General features: G+C 47.2%; 1 protein-coding gene across 1 annotated transcript; it reads right to left on the bottom strand.

Moving 5' to 3' along the window:
* Positions 1–4,411: 4,411 nt before the first annotated feature.
* LOC771388 (CMP-N-acetylneuraminate-beta-galactosamide-alpha-2,3-sialyltransferase 4-like) lies at positions 4,412–19,807 on the bottom strand. Its single transcript, XM_046901864.1, has 12 exons — positions 19,579–19,807; positions 16,163–16,224; positions 11,405–11,459; positions 10,847–10,927; positions 10,654–10,710; positions 9,823–9,950; positions 9,143–9,206; positions 8,247–8,342; positions 7,496–7,688; positions 7,032–7,160; positions 5,441–5,587; positions 4,412–5,054 (listed from the first exon to the last, which is right to left on the bottom strand). Exons 1-12 carry the CDS (start codon positions 19,629–19,631, stop codon positions 4,947–4,949), a joined length of 1,173 nt encoding a protein of 390 aa, XP_046757820.1. The 5' UTR covers positions 19,632–19,807; the 3' UTR covers positions 4,412–4,946.
* Positions 19,808–21,893: the final 2,086 nt, after the last annotated feature.

Raw genomic sequence — 21,893 nt, 5'->3', positions numbered from 1 at the left:
TACACCAGGTGAGAAGCAATGCACTTATAAAGATAAAATCTCGGGGAGAGGAGATGGGCATGGGACTTCTTTAGCAAGGTCAGCAGAGGGCCACTGAGGGATGAGGAAATCCTAAAATAACAGATGATCCCTGTGATAAAAAACACATGGAGGCACAATGGGAGCTAAATGGGACGCCCTGATATGCAGCCAGATAGCGCCCATTGAGCCAGCAGACAAAAAGTGCGTTGAAATTGGGCAAGTTCAACAAAATCCCTGCTCTGAAAAGCTTCTTGTGATTGCAGGTATTTCCTTTTGCAGATGGAATCAAAAGTGAATGGAAACAATCGCCGACTGCTTCTGTGCCTGGATTAAGGAAATTGGCAGAGCATCATGAGTCTGCAGAGAGGACAAATGAGTGTGTCCTTTAGCATTCAATATGCAGAATGAAGCAATCCACTTTTAATTTTTATCTAAAGCTGAGATGAGCCTGAAGTATGCTCTAGACATTAACATTTCAATGGAGACCCGCTGAAGATGTTGGAGAGTTTGGGAGCGTCACAAAATCCATCCAACAGCCACGCTTAGGGGTCAAGTGGAAAGCACCGTGTGAAGGGCATTCAGGAAATGTGCCACTTCTCTCACAGGGGACAGTTTCACAATGCAAACCATCAGTGGTTCAAGAACAAACCGCACAGAAATTGCGAGGGATGGGGCACAAGCAGAAAACACACCAGCTAGCAAATGAAACCCAGCCACCAGCTTAGAAAGTCAATGCCAGTTAACTTCACATTCTTCAGCTTGCATACAATGTGCAATGACTGTAGAAAGCATAATGCCTCTGTAATTTCCTCTTTCAGTTCACAAGAAACAAAAGTATTATTTTGAATCCTTTAAAGTGACAAGAATAACATCTAAAATAAAACACGATTCACTGCGCTGGCAATTTTCTGGTAGGATCATCAAAGATCTCTTAGGAAGGAGGTGTTAACAGAAAATCTCAGTGTTTCTAAAAACACTTGCCAGGGTAAACTCTGTTCTCCTGATTATTATAATATGAGTAACGCAGCAGCACACGGCATATATGCAATCTCTGTCATCTGAAGAAAGATATTACCCAGCATAAGATGGCCACAGTATAGTTGGACCAACAAAACACGTTGCACATTACGTTAGTTAGACAGTTATTGAGTCATTGAGGCTCAGCTGAGGCATGGTCCCTCCTTGTGCACAGCTGAGTCATCTGGCTGCAATGGAAAGGTTGTCTGAGTGGATGGAAAAAGCAAAAGGAAACATCTCAGATCCAAAACGTTGAATTTCACTGGCTGTTTGCTGGGAAAAGAAAACAAATCGACGCCAATTGATCTGAATCACAACGAAAAATAAGAAAGAGAATCCACAAATGGCTCCGTAAGATCCCCTTGCAATGCATTACTTCCTGGAAACAGTGAGTCAGTGCCTCCTGCAGACAGCCCTGGCTGAGCTGGCCATGGGAGAGGCAGCACTGAGCTGTGCCCTGCGCTGAGGATGGGGAAGGGGCTGAGGAGGGGTGTCACTGAAAGGGACCTCGCTGCAGTGCTTGGGTGCCTGCAGCTCGTGCTTGTGATGCTTTCCCATGTGGAATGGGTCTGAGGGAAGATCAGCCTGAAAGACCTCTTGCCTTCGGTTCTGCATCTTGTACCTCTGAAAAAGAGAACTACGTCCACATTGAGGGTCAATCTGCTTTTAGTTTGGGGTTTTAGAAAAATTGGCCACTCTCTGTCTGAGCAATGATTGATTCCAGTTACAGCTGATTTAACTGCTGGGCTCAAAGTAAGGGGCATCAGTGGTGCAGACTTCTTGCTGTGCCTGTGACTATAAGTGCCAGGTAAGGACGTGAAGGTGGGATCAGAGATGGTCTGTACATGCCGTGTGGCACAGACCAAGCCCCGGCCAACCGCAAATGGGGCCACCCAAAACAAAGCACGATCCAGTACTGCTAAGGTCTTTCCCACCGAGGAAAAGGACAGGTGTGGGTATACAGAGAGGAAAGATGCAAAACCAAAAACTACTGTCTAACTTAGTTTGATCGAAAGCAGCTGAGCCTACATTGAAGTAGGTAATGTGTGTCATCAGATGGGCTATTCCCCAAAGCCAAGGTCATAAGAATACCCCAGATCTATTCAAGAGCTATTAGGGAAGAACTGTGTCAGGTAACCAGGGACAAATATACGACTAAAGGAAGTGATTAATCAGTGTCAAGGCAGTCACTATCTGTGGCAGGTACTCCATATGGACTATGTCAGGTCATTTAGGAGCCCTACATTTTACACAAGTCAATGTTCAGTTGAAATGGTTGGAAGGATTTCACACAGATGGTGGAGGCATGCAGACTCACCTGCCAAGTGCTGCCAGGCAGCGATGACAGTGGCCGGGAGCCCCCTCATCCCTTGAGGACAGGCAGGCAGGCAACACACAGCCCAGCAGCTCCCGGCCCTTCTGCCATGGTCACTCCTTGACTGCAGAGCTGGGAACTCTCTGTCACCATTGATGCAGGGCTGTTTGCAGTGCCTGGCATGAACGCACTGTGCTGGGAAGGAGTGCAGTTGCCCTCCTGCAGCCCTGAGAAGGATGCTAACTTTCGCTACTTGAGTAACAACAGGACTCATTTTCCTTTTCTTTCCCCCTCCATTACATCCTTATGGTATTTGGTAGCCTCATTTACATATGTTCTGTATTACCATGGCTCTGCTTTATCCCACTTATTCCATCTCCTTTCCCTCAGTTCTCTTGATAATAACGAGCCTGCTGTAGGGCAGGGATTTATACAGGCTACCAGGCAGGAGATCTGTGTAGGACGTGGAGGACTGCAGCTCTCAGCCTTGATGGCTGTGGCCAGTGCTAAGCCTCCTGAGCCTGGTGTTTATGGCTTTGCTCCCATGACACAACAGGAAAATGTTGCAATGACTGCAGCACAAAGTGCAAACGCAGCTCCTACAAAGCGTGGTGAAGTTCTTGCATGTGTTACCTAGAGAGAAAATGTAAGCCATCTCCTGGGCTTAGCTGGTAGCATGCTTTATATGTCAGCTTTTAGACATGCAAACTTCTATGATACTTTACCAAGAGAATAACAAAGAGTAGTAATTATCCATATAGTTGAGAGCCCACCGTCATTGCATACAGAGCAATAACTTCTGAAGCAGTTTGAGCCAGAGCCAGATGCATATCTGTAAACATTCAGGAACATCATATTGTTGGAACCCAGCAGAATCTGTGTGGTTATTGTGTGCAAGGTAGAGAGTAAAGATTTATTTGTTTTCAGAACATAGCCCGAAGCCAATGTTTAGCCAATAAAGAGAAACTTATTGAAACAGCCTCTTTTTTCTCCCAAGCTCAGTTCAGTTCTGTTTGCATGTGCAAGATTAGGTCAACGCCTTTTAGCCTTCAAGTGCCCTTTCTCAAACTGAGCTGCAGTGAGGCCTCAGTTCTCCTACAAGGCTCCCAGGGCAAGGCAGCTCTGGGAGACCTTTGTCAGCATATCTTTGGCCACAATCACATGCAGGGACCAGGGCAAAACTATTTCAGGTCCAGAGGAGGAACCAGCCTGAGCAAAAGGGAAAAGCAGCCAGAACAACATGAAGGGGATCAACTCTTCACAAGATCATGAGAAGGTGTTAGAAAAAGCCTTCAGGAGAGAGGGCTGAGGAGTTACTCAGGAATTGAGTAGCATAGGAAGTACTCTGAAAGACTGACCACAGCAGAGGGGATGGAAGGAAGTGGGAGAGAAAGCAGAAGCTTTGCCTGGTGTAGAAAGTGTCAGAAGTTATACAGGTAGTGTAGTAATGTTGAAAAAGCAGCATGTTGTAAGACATATGCAGCCTGATATAAATTAAGCCAATCCCACCCTTACCGCTTGTTCTTACACAGCTGTGCAGGAGGAGCTGCCTTTCAATGAAGACCTGGCTGAAGTGGCTGCAACAAAGGGGTTATACCAATATCACCATCAGCTTAACATCACACCGTAGGCTCTTTCTGCAAGTAGCATTCTGGGGAATCATCACCTGAGGTGAATCCATGATGATAAAAGGTCAGGAAGAAAGCAGTAAAGAAAGGACGATATGCCGTAGCTTCATCCTAGAAGGAAGCTGTAGTGAGATGTGGCCACAGAGGTAGAATGTGGACATGACCCAGCTGCAGATAGGTGGAGATTTTAGTGAGGTTTCTTGAATGTGGAAGATCTTCAGCACACAAAGCAGACCTGGCAGGGTGGCTCTATTCTCTGAATGATCAGCAGGAGGCACACAAAGCTCTGAGCAGTATGTTGGGAGGAAGATAAGGGGGACTACATGGGACCATGAAACCATAAGATCTCAGAGGGGATTCTAAGGTAACTAAGGTAACTCTCATCTGTCCCCTGAGGAATCCCCCTCCCACAAGACAGAGCCAACTCCCTGAAAACAGAAGTGCATTTATTCTCGAACAGAACAATAAAAGAAACAATTTTTGTGTGTGTGTTTACTGCAGACATTAACAGTTCTCAACAATTAGCGAGACAATAAAACTCTGTGTTTTCAACCTCGTCCTTTTCCAAAGTGACGGGTGTAACTTTCTTCTGCTCCAATTTGTGCATGAAGGGGTCTGAAATCTCAGGGTAAGCACTGCACCTTCACCCCTGAGTTTCTCAGGGCCTGCAGACCAGCCTGGCATCTCAGTCTGATGCTTTTCACAAATAGCCCAGTGAGTACAGGACGGCTGATTACAAAGCAGGAGATCACACAAGAAGTGTTGTGCAACACTCCTCATCCTCCACACTACAGCAGACAGTGGTGGAAGTCAGAGGCAAATGGGGAAAGTGCTCTGAATCTCAGGGTTTGACCTCCCATTCCACCTGGGAAAGGATGCACTGTGACATGCTCAAAACAACCTGGAAGAAGGGCAAAGCCCAACTGAGGTGTCTGGATGGGGATAGCAAGCAGCATGGCCTCCTCTTAATGGTTCTGCGCTTGGAAAGCATGGCTGGTTAAGTCAGCAATCACTCCCCACTCAATCATTTTCAGAAGCCAGTTCCTCTCAGCTGTGAGATTATGCTGAAAGAGCTGCAGGGATAAGAGAGCCCAAGTTACAGGTTAATCCTTACAGTGCCTCTCATTCTCCCTGAAATGCACCGATCCTGCCTGACCAAACTTAAAGCCCCACTGCACAGGACCCTACTCAGCAAACTAGGACAGATGAAAGGCACCATGAAGGAGCCAGCGTCTGTTTTCAAGTAGTTTTGGGAAGAAAACATACCCCAGCACTTACAGAGGAGTTTGTCCAGATGACCTTTAAAAAGATCCCTTCCAACTCTAAGGATTCTATGATTCTAATTTCCACAAGTAGTGCTGGTGATAGCTACCAGAGCTCACAGCTCCTTTAGTCCCAGCTTTTTCCAGTGGGTTCCCCTATGGAGAACACCTTAGTTTGAAGGGAAAGCATTTTCTACCTCGTTTTTCCGTGAGAGACCAGTATTGTAATAATGTATTGGCGTAGTAGTGTCATGGTTGCCAGGGTAACCAAAGCCTGCAATGTTGACCTCTTGGCACAGATGGAGGGCTAAGTTCAAAGCAATGATTCCCGTGGTGGCATATCTCTGGGAAGGGAAAAGAGAGAACATCTGTTTAGCATTTCAAACTCATACTTTTACAAAACTGACATCAGCAACACCTTTGCAGCTGGGACCAGTAGCTTTCTTCACACTCTATGCAGAAAAAAATACATAAATAAAACAGAACAGGTGCCTGGATAGCACTCCCAGAACTCAAACAAGGAGCATCTTATGAGGAGATGCTGCAGAAGATGGGGACTCAAGAGTGTACAGCCTCTGAGATTATAAAACGTGGAGCTCCATGGAAATGAAAAAGCTTTTGGATGGAAGCACACCTTTTAAGAAGACCACATCTATTATTGAGCCTGTACTAAGTCCCCGCATCTCTTTCATTTCTGTGTGCCTCTTTCTGTGTGTTCCCTGCTGGGGACCTTCGTGAGAAGTGAGAAACCTCACTTCTCATCCATGCATTAAATTCCTGTCCCTGGACTATGTGTTACAAAACTTCCCTCTGCTCATATAAAACTAACATGGCTATGTACCAGCTGAGACCTTGCCTTAACAACCTTGTGACGGTGCAGAACACCCACCACATCATGAGTGGCTGAACTGGTCCCTCAAGCTGAACTGAGCACTTAGCACTCCTCCTCTGGATTGCCCCACTTCACACTTTCCAAGCAGTTTAGCAGGAAAATGTACTTTTTTACAGCACTGCTTCAGCAGTCAGGAGACTTGGCACCTAATCTCAGCCCCAGCCAAGTTATTGCATGACCTTGGACAAGGTTATTTCACCACACTAGGCCTTCAAGCTTCCCCTGCTTTTGTTGCAGATTATAAACATCCTGGTGGTGCCCAGCAGGCTTAAAGTTAATTAAAGATTGCACAGCACCATCACAAAGATCGTCAGGACTGAAGACAAAGTAGATTCATTAATGAAGTAATCCTCCATTGTGCAGTGAAGGGGAAATTTGCATTCCCGAAGTAGTGGGCATAACAGCCAGCCTCAGGCCAGGGATCTGCAAGACCTGAATGTTTTAAGGAACGCCAACCAAAATTCCTCTCAATATGCTAGCTAATTATCAGTAATGGTCTAGAGACAGGAATATCACAGGAACAAATATGAAAGAGCTTTATGACAAAGCTGCTGATCACCAGAGAAGCAGGTGTCCTGAGGTCTAGAACTACAGCCAGAAATTCAACTCTGAAAAGTTACTTGCATTCAAAATGGCAAAGGATTACAGGGCAGACTGGAATTAGAGTAACACTGTGCTGTTGTGACAAGCAGAAAAAGTCTTCTTTTCTTTGAAGAAACACGGTTCAAAACCCAAAACACCATGCTAAAGGAAAAGATGGCATTTACTAGGGAAAGGGACCGGCTGATCTAACAAATATGTTTTCCTTCCCCTTATGTGGCATTGAAGCAGTGAGTTATTACGGAGGACAACAAACACTGACAGTCAGCTGTTTGCTCTCCAGCATGATAGCATACCTTACTTGATGCGTTCAGCTGCAGCAGTTTGTATGTTGCCTCATAGGTGACATATGGATTGAGAATACGTAGCTGAGAGATGTTCCAGTTCCACTCCTGGGGAGGCTGGCGCCAAAATCCCTCTGTTGTCTATAGGAGAAAGGCAGAGAGGTACTCAAGATGTGTCCATTATCACCAAACCCTGCCAGGATAAAGAAGCCTGAGTTAGCTGCGGCCTGTTTCCCTGGCTGGATGCTCAGAAAGACTGAGAGTTTGGAGGAATAAAGCATCACCTGGTCTTTTCCACTCGTTCTCATGCACCCATCTGCAATCTAGGTGTGACTGGGGTCTAATTAGTGACAAATAAGGTCTCAGGTGCCTTGTGTGGCTCATTAAATATTTGAAAGATACATGAGTATGAGAGCTATTGAGTATGTGACTACAAATAACTTGGTTTCAACCATCCATCATTAAAGACATCTCACCTTGTTCTTTGTTTTCAGCAATACTTCCCTCAGCCATAAGAAATCCAGAGGCTTGAATGGGACAAACACCATCAGTGTATTGTTGTCACTGTTTTCCAGAGGATTGGGCAGAGCTGATTCAGGGAAGAAGAGACGAATGCTGGTTCTTTCTCCCACATCCTTTTTGTACTCTTTTACTGGAGCATCATTTAATCTGAGAATCAAAGCCAGAAAGGCTGGATTTGTACCATTTCAATATTGCATGTTCCCAAATGTAAAGAGTTGCTGTCAGATGCAAGACTGACTATGTGAACTCACATGAGGACAGGAACACACATTATGGCCCAGTACAGCAACCTAGTTCTACAGTATGGACCACCTCATCAGATATCCCAGTAGTTCCTCCTTTGCAATATAAAGGCAGATGATAGTGGCAGACAACCACTATTTTTCAGGGAGGGACGTAAAGCACATTAAATGATTTGCTTGAGTCAGAGCAAAGCTGCACGTAAGCTTGCAGTGCAGTCAAAGATTCCCTACCATTCCACTGAGCTGGAGATGGCTATCCCGTCCCAGGTACAACATCTGTCAATGAGGAGTACAGTTTGTAGCTCCTGCAATGCCTGTGCCTGGCTACAAACTGCAAGAAAGTTATTTGATTACCTGGGTAGCTAGATCTTAGATGCTACGTTTCCCAAACAAGAACATCACATACACATTATCATTCTTCAGTCTCTGATTAATCATTAATGTTTTAGTAAGGATTCAGTACCTTATGATAACATGGTGAGAGTCAATCATTTTCCCAAAGTGCTGCCCATGGACAGAGTAGCCATTGCCGACCACAATGCACCTTTGGCACCATAAGCTGGCAAAATAATAGACAGCAAGAGATAAAGTTCTCTGACAAATTTCTCCACCAGGTTAGTTCAGTATCCCCTGGGGGTCTTTTTGGGGTGATATTAGAGGAGAGAAGCCCTGATTAGCAGGACTCTGGATTCGTCCTAGCCAGATGGTATTTGTCTTGGAAAGTACAATGAAATGTGCTTACACATTCACAATGGCAATGGGATATCATCAGCATGCTAGAGGTGGGACCTCTAGTTGGCTGGAGTGAACAAGGCACTAAGGAAATAGAAAGTCAAGCGTGGATACCCAGCAGAGCAGTAATTATACAGGCAGACCTCTGCTGGAGGCATGCAGTGTATCCGGGAGACAAAGGTCAGAGAAAGGGTCTAAATAAAAGTGCCTAAATAAAACTACTTCAGTTCCTGCTCCTCCTGAATGTGGGCAGGCACACCTGAGGGATTCAACCAACTCCCAGCCTGTCATGCTTGGGATGGAGTTAGAGCAAGAGAAAATAGATGGGACAAGGCAACACGGAGAAAAGAACTCAGGGTATGACAGAAGTTAAAGGGAGGGAGCTAGGAGCTAGCAGCTTAAGTTCATCAGTATGAGAGCTGCTTGAAAGGGTACGTTTAAAAGGGACAGAAAGAGAAACCTACTGAGAGGAGATGAAGAGTGGCAGGAGTAAGAGGCAGAAAGACTGTGAAGCTGAACACTGAGAGAGAACTTCCAATAGCTGCAGAGACCATGACTCTCAATCTAGCTATCATTTCCCTGACAAATGTGCTCCCCCAGCTCCCATCTCCAGCCTAGACTTCATACCGGCCAAAGGATCCAGGCAAATCCTGCTCTGGAAGAAGCTGCAACGTGCTAAAAGCAGAGAGAACTAGAAGACAAGAAGTTGAAGAATCATTGTCAGGGAAAAACTGTGATCCCCCCAACTACCAATAGACTAACCTCCTATTTCTTCTGCTCTAAAGAGACAGGTTTCATCCCTATATACAATCCCAGGACAATTTACATGGGACAGTCTGTTCAAACACCACTCTTGCAACCATCACCTGCCCAACACTCTCCAAACGAGGCATTTTTTGCACATGAAAGGCATGCACTTTTTGATCAGTGCTACTGAATCTGGTCTGTAGTACCTCTCATAGAAAAAGCCAACAGGTGCCAACTCACCCAATATCCTCTTTCTATTAGCATTTGATAACTTCTGCAATGCCTCCTGCTCCATCCACAGTAGCATTTTTCAGCCCTCCCCTTTCCATCTCTCCTGGCACAGCTACAGCCAGGAGTTAAAGCACTGTCCCCATTTCTTCAAGACCACTATTTGTCAAAGGCATCCCATCCAGTCAGTCCAGATTTCCCTTGGTGTGTTTCTCAGCTGTATTTCCATCTCCTCTGCAGCACTCCAGGCTGCTCCATGAGTAAGAGGCTCTACAGCCCCACTGTGTCCACACACGCAGTGGGACAACACGAAGGACAGAGTATTTCAATACCTGAGCTGTGTAGCCCAAAAGGAAGCTTATGGAGCCACAGAACTTCCTCAAGCTCCTGTTTAAAAGGCCTGTCCAGTAGTGAGTATATGGATTTGCTGGTCAGGAAAGGCTCCCAGTGAGATTCAAACCTAATGAGAGATACAGACAGGCAGCAGTTTATGGACAAGTAGAGCTGTCAAAGCAGTATCAGACACGGACCTGGTACAACTGAAGCAGGCTAAATAATGAAGGGCTTTGGAAATCTACCGACCTATCCTGAAGTACTTCCCAGAAACGTCCCACGGTTTAAAAATCTGCTGCTGTTTCTAACTCGTCTTTCAAGCAGCAGGACAGCAAAAATCTCATTTCCCTTCCAGTTTTGCCCCACCTCCCAGTTCCTCTCCCTTCTCGGTCATTCCTCTCTCTGTACAGCTTTGGGGAGTGCCTACTCATTGTTTCACTGTTTATCCACAAGACGAGAGAAGGGGAGAATTCTATTTAGGTTCCCAATTTCATTTATTCATTCACCTCATGACGAAAGTCGTAACACCCAAAACAAACTCTCACAACACTCATGACAAAGCCTGACTGCACACAGCCATTTCAGCTGCACATCTCTTCCTCTTTGCTTGCCCTTTGGAGGACATTCTGCACACACATCTGCACTGCATCTTCCCGCTGGCCTTTGACTCACTTGTTCTGGTGCCAAGATGCAATTGTGCAAGAGTCAGCTCTATTTCTGCATATCTGCACACAAACCCCAAACTGCCAGTTCCTCCCAAACATTAGCCACTCGACCACTGACTCATTATCTCACTGTAATTCCCCAAACAAATGAGACAGCTAACAAACCTGCTAAGAAAAGGCTTTCTCCACATGAAGCGTCTCCGGCAAGCACCAACGTGCCTCCTGCAAAAGAAACAAGGTTCATTTCTTACTAGCCCTTCCTGAAGGCTCTCAAGCCTTAGACTGTGGCCTGAGAGTCAGAGGCAGTTCAGGTCCTCTCTTAAAGGTGTCTCCTAAAGGAGGGTTTTGAGCTCCTGACCATGTTGTCCTGCTTTCCAGCTCCTGACCACCGGTGTCCATGAATGGGTCCCCTCCAAAGACTCTGTAAAGCGCTCCATTTCTGTTCAGTAGAAACACAGATGAATTTAGATGGAAAAAAAGATCTCTGGAGAGGTAATACCAAAGTTAGCTCAAGCTGCTTAGAGCCTTGAACAGGTTGAATTTTAGAACATCATTAGCAAGCATTGTACTTTCCTCCATATAGAGGCAGACAAAGAGCACCGTGAGACATCCACAAGACACCCTGGCAGTGACCATGAACACCAGGGAATCTCTCTGTGGTCTAGCTATGACATCTCCAGGCTCACCAATGCTATTTTATCCTGCTACTTCTCCATCTGCCCTGCTCTCCAGCCACCGCCAGGCAGAACATAGTCCTCCACGTCCTCAACAGCTCAGACCTTACTGGGGAATTGTTTCTCATCCAGGTTTTACCCTGGGAGGAGAGGATAAATCTGCTTCCCAGAATAATGAATTGTGCCCCACCACGGACCACAAGTAGCACCAAAATCAGAAAATGAAAGAAGAGGCAACTTACTCAATATGCCTGCCAAGTGTGTTTGTCACATGGTACAGGCTCTTCACGCACAGACCTGCAGAAGGCAATGAAGCTTGGCTTGCTCTGAGTGCCCTGCTCCACATGCATGAATTTGGGACTGCGGATGCAGCAGGGAAAGGCTCCTTCATCATTTGCACCCTTCTGTTGACATGACGCAGAGCACAAAATGGGCAAGAATCAACACCACAGACACTGCTGCAACTCTCAGACCTGGGGAAGGGGTAGGATTTCCCCATGACCCCTGTGGGTCTGTGATGTGGGACAGGCTTTGAGGTCTGACCCTTCTCCCAGCCCATCGCTGTACCCAGCTCCTCTCAGTGGCTTCACAAAGATGCTGCTGTGTTCGTGCTGGCACACAAGGATAAGGATTTTTCAGCACTTGTTTTTTCTGTTTTTCTTTTTACCATTAGTAAAGAATCCATTCTGACCATAAATAAAAGACTTTTAATTTTACTTTCCTCAGCATTTCCCATATTGTACCACAAAACAGTCATTATATCACTGTGTACTGTGATAGCTCTTTCCTTTTTTATGAAAATGACAATGGTCTCATCTTGGTCATTAAGCAGCAGTGATTTTTTTTCTGTGAAAAACAACTGTCCTCCCAACGATGGTATGAAATTAGGATTGGTTTTCCTTCTTCTGGAGGGAGAACACAAGCAGTGACATACACTCAATATAGGCATTGCAACTCAGGGTCTCTCCCAGACTTCCTACACTCACCACACAGAGGCTTTCATTAGCCAGTTATTTCTGCACTGCTACACATATACACACAACGCAGGTAAACACCCAGTTCTCAATGCTGATCTTGCTAAGATCACGGCAGCATTTATTAGAAGGTGACTGCCAGACTGTCCCCTCACCCCAGGAATTCAGTCTAAGTATCACAGAAGCACATTAACCCTGCCCCAGCCTCCACAGCCCCGTGCACACATAGCATGCAGGAGGCAGGCCTCACAATGGGGTTTTAAATATTAATAAATATTAACATAGGGGGGAATTCACTGAGTCAACACCTGGTTGTACTAGTGCAAAACAACAGAGGAACTTCCATACTTCGGGGAAAAAAAGTCACCTTTCAGATGCTTTTCTGCTCTCCCCTCCCCCCGAGACATCCAGAATGACTCAGTTTTCCAAAAATTCACCCCAAACAGGCACAGATGATGCCTCTCTTGGAGGCTAGTGACAAATGTGAGTGCAAGGCCCATGCACAGGACAGCAGAGCTGCTACACATGGAGCTGTGCATGGTGGGGCCATTTGCAGGACAGGGCTCAGCATTTGGGAGCACAGCTGATAGAGCTATGTGCAGTGAAATCGAGGCTGTGTGAGGGGGATTTATGGAATTATGTCCTCTCTCTCCTCTCTTCTATCACACCCATGATTGAGGTCTCTCCAGCGAAGACATCCATGGCCAGGAGGGGCATCTCAATCCATACAGTCCCAGCCCAGCAAGGCCATGGGGCTGGGGGACACAGCAGTGAGTTCTGGTGGGAAACAGCAGGGCTCAGCATGCGTTGAGGTTTTCTTACCCACACAGAGCAAGAACAGCAGCTTTTTGCACTGGAAAAGGACAAGGAAGAGTCTTCTGACTACAGCTATGGCATTCATGCTTGTCTTCATGCACATTCTGCAAAACAGCGGATGACATCAGTCAAACAAGACTAATGAGCTTTCATTTAGCAGTACTTTTGCATAGACAGGCAGGCTGCGTGCTTGTCTCACAAGCCTAGATTTCCTGATGCTGTACCTCTGTCCACACAGCATAGGTACCCCCCATGCTCTGTCTGCTGACCCACAGGACCCACACGCACATTGATCAGGATCAGTGCAGCTCATCCCACCGCCTGCACAGGACCTGGCACCATGGCTGTGTGTCCAGTGAGGACTGGAAGCACCTCACCACCATCCCAAGGATGTTTCGGTCTCACACCCCATAGTTCAACTGACAAAAGAAAAGAGTCCACAAAGTGCTGCTTTGATTGCCACTAAAGTCCTGTGATCAATCCTCCTAAGCTGTGGAGTTTGTAGTGTTTAGGTGTATGATTCTGAATGACAGCCTTAAGTATATAGGGACAGCACCACAGTTCATATAGACCATTACTGACTCAGGCTAGTGGAAAAACAAGAATATTACACTTCTCTCTTGGAGGGATGGGGCAGAAAGTAAGTGCTGAGTTTCTCCATCTGATGATGATGATTATCCTCAATGAGCTGGATATAAATCTCAGCTCAGCAGCAGAGAAGTACTTGGGGATGTCCTCAGTCCATCCTCTTCCCCCCATTCTATGGCCTGGAAGGAGACCTTTGTAAGGCTGATTAATCCATCCAAGCAGACCCTTCTGCCAGTTGCCAGCTAGCTGGTGCAAGGCTGCCCTCCAAATTCCAGGGCTGGCAGCTGCTGTTCCCCTGCACCACATCAAGGAGGTTCCATGGTCCTCCTTGAGGTGGGCAGCACCTGCAGGGCATCAGGGCTGGCCTTAAATGGGAAGCCTCAGCAGCACGCTGTGCTATGAGACAGCAAGGTGTTTTTCTGGGTGCATGTACTTTCAGGGAAGGGAACTGGGATGGTTTCCCATAAAGATATTAAGACAGGGATGTTGAGAGAGCTAGCTCATCTGCTCTGACTGCAGACCTGCTATGGAGATGGGAGTGGGCTGAATGTATGTCCTTCACAGGCTGCTGCTGCTGCTTAAAAAGACTAAGGAAAACAAGAGCTCTCTTACCCCACTTCCCTGCAGGCTCACGCTGTGCTCTCAGTTATACAGATGGTCAACTTTTTCTGCTATTCACACAATCTTAAGGACCAAGAAACAATTTTGTATGTGTATCCCTCTCATACATCCCTGGAGTTAATACCAGCCTGGTAAATGCAGGCATTTCTTGCTGCTTTCTTCTGCTGTAATTTCCCCAAAGCTCTCAAAGGAGGGCCAGCATGTACAAGAAATCCCATAATGAATTGCAGGAACCACCAGGGATTAATTTGACCCTTCCCTTTTAAGTGAAGGAGAGAGGTATGGCCGAGGCAGGTACGACAGTAAAAGAAGATCCCCTTTATTCTCCCAACAGAATTATTGAAATTAAGCCACACATCTGCCCTGCAAACAGAGCAGGAGCTGTAGGAGGTCGAGCAGTTTGAGGACAGCTCTCATTGACTGACAGAAATGCTACAACACTCAGTGCAGCCAGGCTTCCACCTGTGCCTCCTTCCTTGCACTGAGCAAAGCAATACCCACAGCTGGTGTGAGTACACACACTTGTTTGTGCAAGATGCCTCCTGCCTGCCAAGGGGTTTCATTTGCCCATTTCTACTTCTCTCAGACCTTTCAGTTTTCTTTTCACAGAGCTGCTTTATTTTTCTGTATTATGTTTTTTTTTTTTTTCCTCCCTTCCATCCTAATTAAGGTATTTGTCTCCACAGCAGGAAATATAAACTGCAGCAGACAATCTCGATTATGTGTTTTAAAGGAGGAAAAAAATATTTAGAAAAGCTATTCACTTCAGATACGCACAGAAACAATCACTAACCACGTCCCCAGAAAGCAGGAAAAACAAGGAGGAAAAAAAGAAAAGGAGGGATGCTAACCCTTTAAAAGCTGTTAAAAATATATGATGAAGTTTTTAATTCCGTGCCTAGGGATGAAGGGTCAGGTTTTTGGTACAAGAAAAACAGCCATTCCCGTTAGCAAAAGCAGGAGCTTTTCCTTAAGGCACTCCAAGAGCAGAGGAGCTGCTGAATTCTTTTGAAAACTTGCTGCTCGGTATTATCACTGCTAAGCACTACTGAAAACCTCCTTTTGTCTAAGTGTGAAGAGCTGAGAGCTGCTGAAAACGCCGTCTGGATTGTGTGTGCTGATTGAACCACTGTCCCACGATCTGAAGGGGAAGGAACCAATTTACTACGCCTGCCTCAGTTTCTCCGCTTGCAAAGTGGAGATGATCACAATTCCCTACCTCTGAAAGAGGATGCAAACCTGAAATCATTGGCACAGAGCAGCTACAGTGAGTCACTGCAGCAGGCCAAGAATAACACAGAAATACCTAAAGAGACGAGGCATTTTCTATTCTTCAGAGAGCAATTGATTAGTCGAGCTATACTGGGATTTTTGCCCATCAGAGATTGCAAACTTGAGAAAACGGCCTAGAAAACGAGAGTTCATTCTCGTTGATTCTCCTTCCTTTTTCCCCCCCACACCACTCCCAGCCTCTACCTCCCCTGCTCCATTTTCTTGTTTTTTTAAATCTACTTCTCTAAATATTGTTTCTCTCACATCAGCCCAGCGGGAGAGGCAGAAATCAAATTATAAGCACTGAAAAAAAACCCATCAGCGTTTAGTGCCAGGGGGGTGGGCGGAGAGAGAGGAACATTTTGCTTTAGGTTTCAAAAAAAAATAAATAATCTATCTTTATTAAAATAAACAGGCAGAAAAGGAGAAAGAAAATCAATCAGCTGCATTTAAAGCAGGGAGATATCAAGCAAAGAGTGCTTCATCCAGAGAGATGGGATGGGAGCTGTAGGAACCAAACCCCTCCATCCCTCTTCCTTTCATGGAAGAGCTTTCGTCTCTTCTGATGCTGATTTTGTGCTTTTCATTCTGGATACACATCTTGTTACTTGTGGAAAAGTCCCAGGGATAACTTCTTTTCATAGAGGGATAACAGGAGGAGGGAAAGCAAAGCCACCCACCTGATAATTCAGGAAACCTCTACAAAGGTGACCGCTCTGTTTTACATACCTACGTGATCTGGGCAGAAGTTGCTGCACGTATACTTCTTCAGTTCAGCAGGAAGGTCTTGTCTGCAAAGAACAGCTAAATATCAGACCGGTCACATGCAAGTATTTTTTTTAAAGGATTATTTCAGGAAAAAGCACATGATCCACGGAAATGCCATTACAGCCTTTCTGCTCCTCTCTATGCCTCTCCCTGATTTTTGGTTGGAGGACTGGTAGCTTCAGGAACCAACAAACAGGCTCACTCTCTTCCAAGCCTCAGGAACCAGCCAGCAGGACATTATCACGCAAGACTTGCACCAGGGCTTGCTTCTGACCAGTGTGTATCTGAAGACCATCTCTCCACCTGCACGAGCTCAAAAAGTCAAGGCAGCTATAGGGACCCAAGGCGAGGGTGGAAATCCTCAGTGCACCCAGGTGAGCACATTTAGTACATATTAGCTTTTAAGTGCTATAGCCCAGATTAGCTCTGCACCTGGCTGGCCACCTAACAAAGCACAGCTGGTCTTTTGGGGAAGGTTTGTTTGGGTCATCATCCACTCTGCATTTTGGAAGATGTTGGTCGCACCCATTGCAGCACCGTGTACTCCTGTGGCTCCTCCTGCCCCGTGGTGATGGAGTGATGCTGTAGAGGCAGGCAGCAGCCTGGACTCCAAGTTTTGCCCTAGCAGGGGACAGCACTGGGCTGTCAAGTCCCCCAGAGTTCTCTCCGCACCTCGTCCCTGGAAAGTCTCTGCACCTGCAGGAGTTTCACCTCGTCGGAGGGCTGAGAAACCCAGCTGAGCTGCAGAGTGGGGCTGAGGCAGTTATGCGCTCCTGCAGTGCCATCGTGTGCTTTAACTGTGCACTGCAGTATCTCTCGGCTGCCAAAACACAGTGGATGAAGAAGCGGTGTGCAAAACCCCAGCGCTCCCGGGTGTGCCCAGCTTCCCAGCAGTGATCATCCTGGAGTGCCATGTCCCGTAGCCGCTGTCACATATGAACACCCGCACCCAGAGGTGTCACAGGGCAGCCCTGCGCCGTGATGCTCCCCGGCCCACCGACGTGCAGCTGCTCCCCCTGCTGCAGAAAGTCAGCTCGGTGGCTGTGTTGTAGCTCAGACTGTGAGACCAAGAGGTGCCATGGCCAGCACAGCTTTATTACAGCTTGGTGTGGCTTAAAGTGACATTTTACTAAAGGGAAAGAGAGACTGAAAGGACCCACAGATGCACTCCTGGGGGATTTTGCAAGGAGCACCCCATCAGTGCAGTGCACCGACCCTGAATAGGCTCTCGTTCCCTGCAGATACCCATGCCCAGAGGCAGGAGAGCAGCCACACCCACCCTACACCAACTTGGGTTTCACTCTTCTGCTGTCTTTGCATTATTAAAATATGAAATAGAAAACCTACGGAGAATTGCATAGGGCTAAGGAGAAGGGAGGCAGGCAGGATCTGTGCCCTGCTCTCTTCTGCAGTGAGGCCCCTGAATCCCAGTATAGCCATGCTACAGAGCTGAGGTGTGATGGGAAAGTGTGAGTAAAAGCTCCAGACAAAATGTTTCTGCAGTCTCAGCACCCTTCAGCTCTGGCCTGAAATCAGCCCAACATCTCCCAAGACCATCAAAAGACTACCAAGATGTCAGAGGGGAGTAACAAGGAATTCACCAGAAAAGGAGCCGAGGAGTGAAAAATGGGAATTTTGCTCTCTGATTCACCTGGAAAATTCCCCATCCTGCAGATGTCCCAGCAGGGCTTCCTCTCTGCTGAAGAAGCCCTGTTCCAGCTGTGGCATGTCCTCAGCTCCTGTCAGCAGGCACTGTGCCACGCTGCTAAGCGCATCCATGGGAGAGAGCACTCATTAACAATGTGAGCAAATGGCTTAACGATTCCTTGACAGCACCTATGGTGACAGCTACAAAGTGCCCCAATCAGCGATGGCAGCAGCAAGCAGCATGCACAGTGTGGTCTACGGACACCCTGGGGGATCTGGAAAGGGGACATCCAGCTGTAAATCGGGGGACAGAGGAGCCCTGCACTATGCACAGCATTGGGAGGACAGAGCACGTGGCTGGCAGCACTTGGGGCCACCGGCATTGCTGTGTTTCTTTAGCTGGCTCCAGACTGGCTCCTTACTGGGAAAAGGCACCTCAGGGCAAAGGGCAGCCTTGTCTCTCTGCAGCCAGACAAATCTGCCTTCCCTCTGCAGCCAGCATGACTCCTGTCTCCCCATTGCTCCTTCCCATTCCCCTGTTCCCTCCAGGGCACAGCTCCAAAGGAAATCCTCCTTCAGAGCTCTTGTTTTTTCCCATTGCTCTGATGTCAGCCTGCCAGCCCAAAGCTGTGGCAATTCATCCTGCCCTCTGCGGCTCTGTCCTTTCTTACTCCTGAGCCTTAGAAAACCAGCAAGGCACACAGGGAGGCCTTGGAGCCTAACCGAGACACAACTTATTCCGAAAATTAAAATACAAGCTGCTGCATAGGAAAAATGAGCTAACCCAAGGATTCAGGGCAGAAGCCCTGCAGGGCGGGAGGAAGGATCCACATGCACTGTCAGACCCTGGGGCAGAAGCTGGCTCTCAAAGCCCTGGGCTGTGCACGTGCTTTCCCACATGTCCCTGCCTGCAGCCCAGGCTGATGCAAGCAGAGGGGACATTGTGCACATCCTGAAGTCCCCTCCCAGAGTCCTCCCAGCCTGCTTGCCCTTACCATGGCCTAAGGCAGACTGTCCAGCTAAGTCCATGGCAAGACTAAGCAGGAGGAAAGGACTGGAGAGTGATGAGAGGAAAAAAAAGCCTTTTATGGCACCTTGTGCTTTGAAGAGCAGCTGAACCCAGGTCCAGCCCTGCGTGTTTGGGCCAAAAAGTGGACGCTGTGAGCAGCTCCACTGCGTGGACAGACACAGTGGCAGCACGGTGTGTTCCTGGTTTCACAATACAATACAAATAAAATAAATCACCAGAGGGGAGGAAAATGAAGCTGTCTGAAGGCAGGAAGGATGAGCAGTGGGGTATGTACTACTGGGGTCTGCGTTATACTGCTGTAATAACTGCAGCCTGGAATACCTTTTCTGTGGGGGAGGGAAGTGAGGCCTGCTGTTACTCGGCGCAGTGTGACGGAGGCGCTTGGCCCTCGGTGCAGCCCTGCGCCTTGGCCAGGCATTGTGAGCCCCCCTGAGGGGCTTTACCACCCCTCTGTCAACCACAGCCCCAAAGAATGTTTGCCCACCTGTAACCCACCTGGCAGAGGTCCTTGGCCAGGTCCTTTCATCCTCCTTGCAGCCCGCAGTCATGTAGCAGGCCGCCCTGCTGCCATTCCCCTCATAGCATGTGGCCCTGCAGGCCATGGATTCCCCTGGGGAGCCCTCACTTTGCACCCCCCACCCCAGCACTGCAAGGGACTTTGGGGGCAGAAGGGAGACTTCTGGCTCCTTGCCATCCCTACCTCCTTCCCCAGCCAGCTCCCATCCAGGCTGTGTTAGTCACAGAAGCTTGCATGTCCCCAAAATACCAACCAGCTCCAGGCCGGCCTCTGCAATCCCGTGGCAGCCGTGCTCCGCCCTGCGCTTTGTGTGGGACCCAAAGAGGAGCTTTATGATTCTTGATAAAATCCCTGGCACTGATGAAGCTTACACAACGAGGTGGACGGGGGAGAGAATTTACTTTCCTGGGAAGCTGCTTTTTCAGGCTGTGTATCTGTGTATCTTCCTATTTTCACTGCAGTGCGTGGCTTTGACTGGTCATGTTTGGTTATTACTTTTTAATGAAAAAAAAAAAAGTATTTGGGAGCAAGTAGGTTCTTTTCAATCAAATAATAAAATAAAGAATCTACCTCATCCAGATTCTGAAAGAAAATTCTACTGAGAAGACATTTGTGCTAATACAAATGAATGCGAAAAGTATTAGAGTGGATCATAATATTTTCCTTACATTTTTTTTTCTGGTGGTTTAAATGACATCAGAAACGTTAGCAAAATTAGAAATATCTATATGTTCTCATTTCTTTCATCTTCGTATTTCCTTACCTCTCCTAGCCTGCTCCATCTGGAGGAAGGTTTCCAGCTAGGCAGCCTGGCAAGAAGTCAAGGGCAAGAGATACCTTCAGGCCAGTCCCCAGGGCTGAATGTGGGGAACAAGAGGGAAAGAAAGGCAGGGTTTCTTTAACCTCTTGCTCTTTGCTAAAGCTTTATGGTGATGCACTGTGATAGAAAGGGTACTGAGAATGCCCATTGCAAGAACACCCTTAATGTGTCTTCTACTGCTGTGAGCCAAAAGCTTCCTACGACTAACCATTCTCTCGGTCCCTTCTCAACTTAAGCATATGCTTTGAAATCACGTTGACAACAGTAGGATGCAAGCAGTTTTGCTTAGATGCTCTCCCGATGTGGGTGTCTAGCTACCCATCAGGCCTATCCCTCTTCCTTCCCCCGCTTTGAGTCACTCTTCCCAGTTTTTTTTCTGCTGGCGGTGGTGTCTATTTTAGTAGATGGGAAAGAGATCCCTCTTTAGACAACTGTGCTGCAGTCAGGTAGTTAAGAGTTGCTGGATTGCTGGTTTCTAATTCATAGAAACGTATAATTATTTGAGTTGGAAGGGGCCCTTAAAGGTCATCTAGTCCAACTCTCCTGCAATGAACAGGGATTTCTACAGTTCAGTCAGGTGCTGAGAGCCCTATCCAGCCTGACCTTGGCTGTGTCCAGAGATGGGAAATCTACCACCTCTCAAGGTAACCTGTGCCAGTGCTTCACCACCCTTATCATAAAAAGCTTTTTCCTTCTGTTCAACCTAAATCTCCCCTCCTTTAGTTTGAAACTGTTTCCGCTTGTCCTGTCACAACAGAACCTGCTAAAGAGTCTATCCCCTTCTTTCTTACAGCCTTAGATACTGACAGGCTGCTCTCAGCTCATCACCGAGCCACCTCTTCTCCAGGCTGCACAGCCCCAGCTTTCTCAGCCTGCCCTTGTAAGGGAGGTATTCCATCCCTTGGATCATTTTGGTGGCCCTTCTCTGAACATGCTACAGCAGGTTTGTCTCTCCTATACTGAAGAGTTCACCTGACTGCCATGACTTTTCAAACATCATTGAGAGTGGCCTGGAGACTACATCACCAAATTTCCTCAGAACTCTGGGATGCATCTCATCGGGACTCAGACTTATAGATGTTCAGGTTCCTCAGGTGGTTGTGAACCTGATCTTCACTTACAGCAGGAAGGACATTGCTCCCCCACTCCCTAACCATCTACCCATCTGCTCAAGGGCTGTTTGAAGAGCAGTTGCCAATGAAGATTGAGGCAAAAAAGTTGTTAAAGACCTCTGCCTTCTCCATGTCCATTATTACTACCTGGTTGTATTGCTTACTAGGGAGGGTATGCCCTCCTGCATTTTATTTTTCTGGTTGATGTACCTGTAGAAGCCTTTCTTATTGTTCTTTGCACCCCTTGCCAAGTCCATTTCCAGTTGGTCCTTGGCCTTCCTGATCCCATCCCTACACAACCTTGCAGCATCCCTGTATTGCTCCCAGGTTACCTGTCCCTGCTTCCACTGCCTGTGCATTTCCTTCTTGCTCTCCAGTTTGACCAGCTGGTCCTGGTTCAGCCATGCCAGTCTCTTGCCTTCCTTTCCTGACTTGCTACACCTGCGGATGGAGAACTCTTGTACCCTAAGTAAAGCTTCCTTAATCATCTGCCAGCTCTGCTCTGCTGTGCTCCCTTGTCCTTTAGGACAGTTTTCCAGTGGGGAAATTAACATTTGCATACCCAA

This window comes from Gallus gallus, chromosome 17, assembly GCF_016699485.2.
Source record: "Gallus gallus isolate bGalGal1 chromosome 17, bGalGal1.mat.broiler.GRCg7b, whole genome shotgun sequence".
Classification (NCBI taxonomy): domain Eukaryota; kingdom Metazoa; phylum Chordata; class Aves; order Galliformes; family Phasianidae; genus Gallus; species Gallus gallus.
Note: the sequence above shows the minus strand (reverse complement) of the source record. Positions and strands in the feature narration are given on the sequence as shown.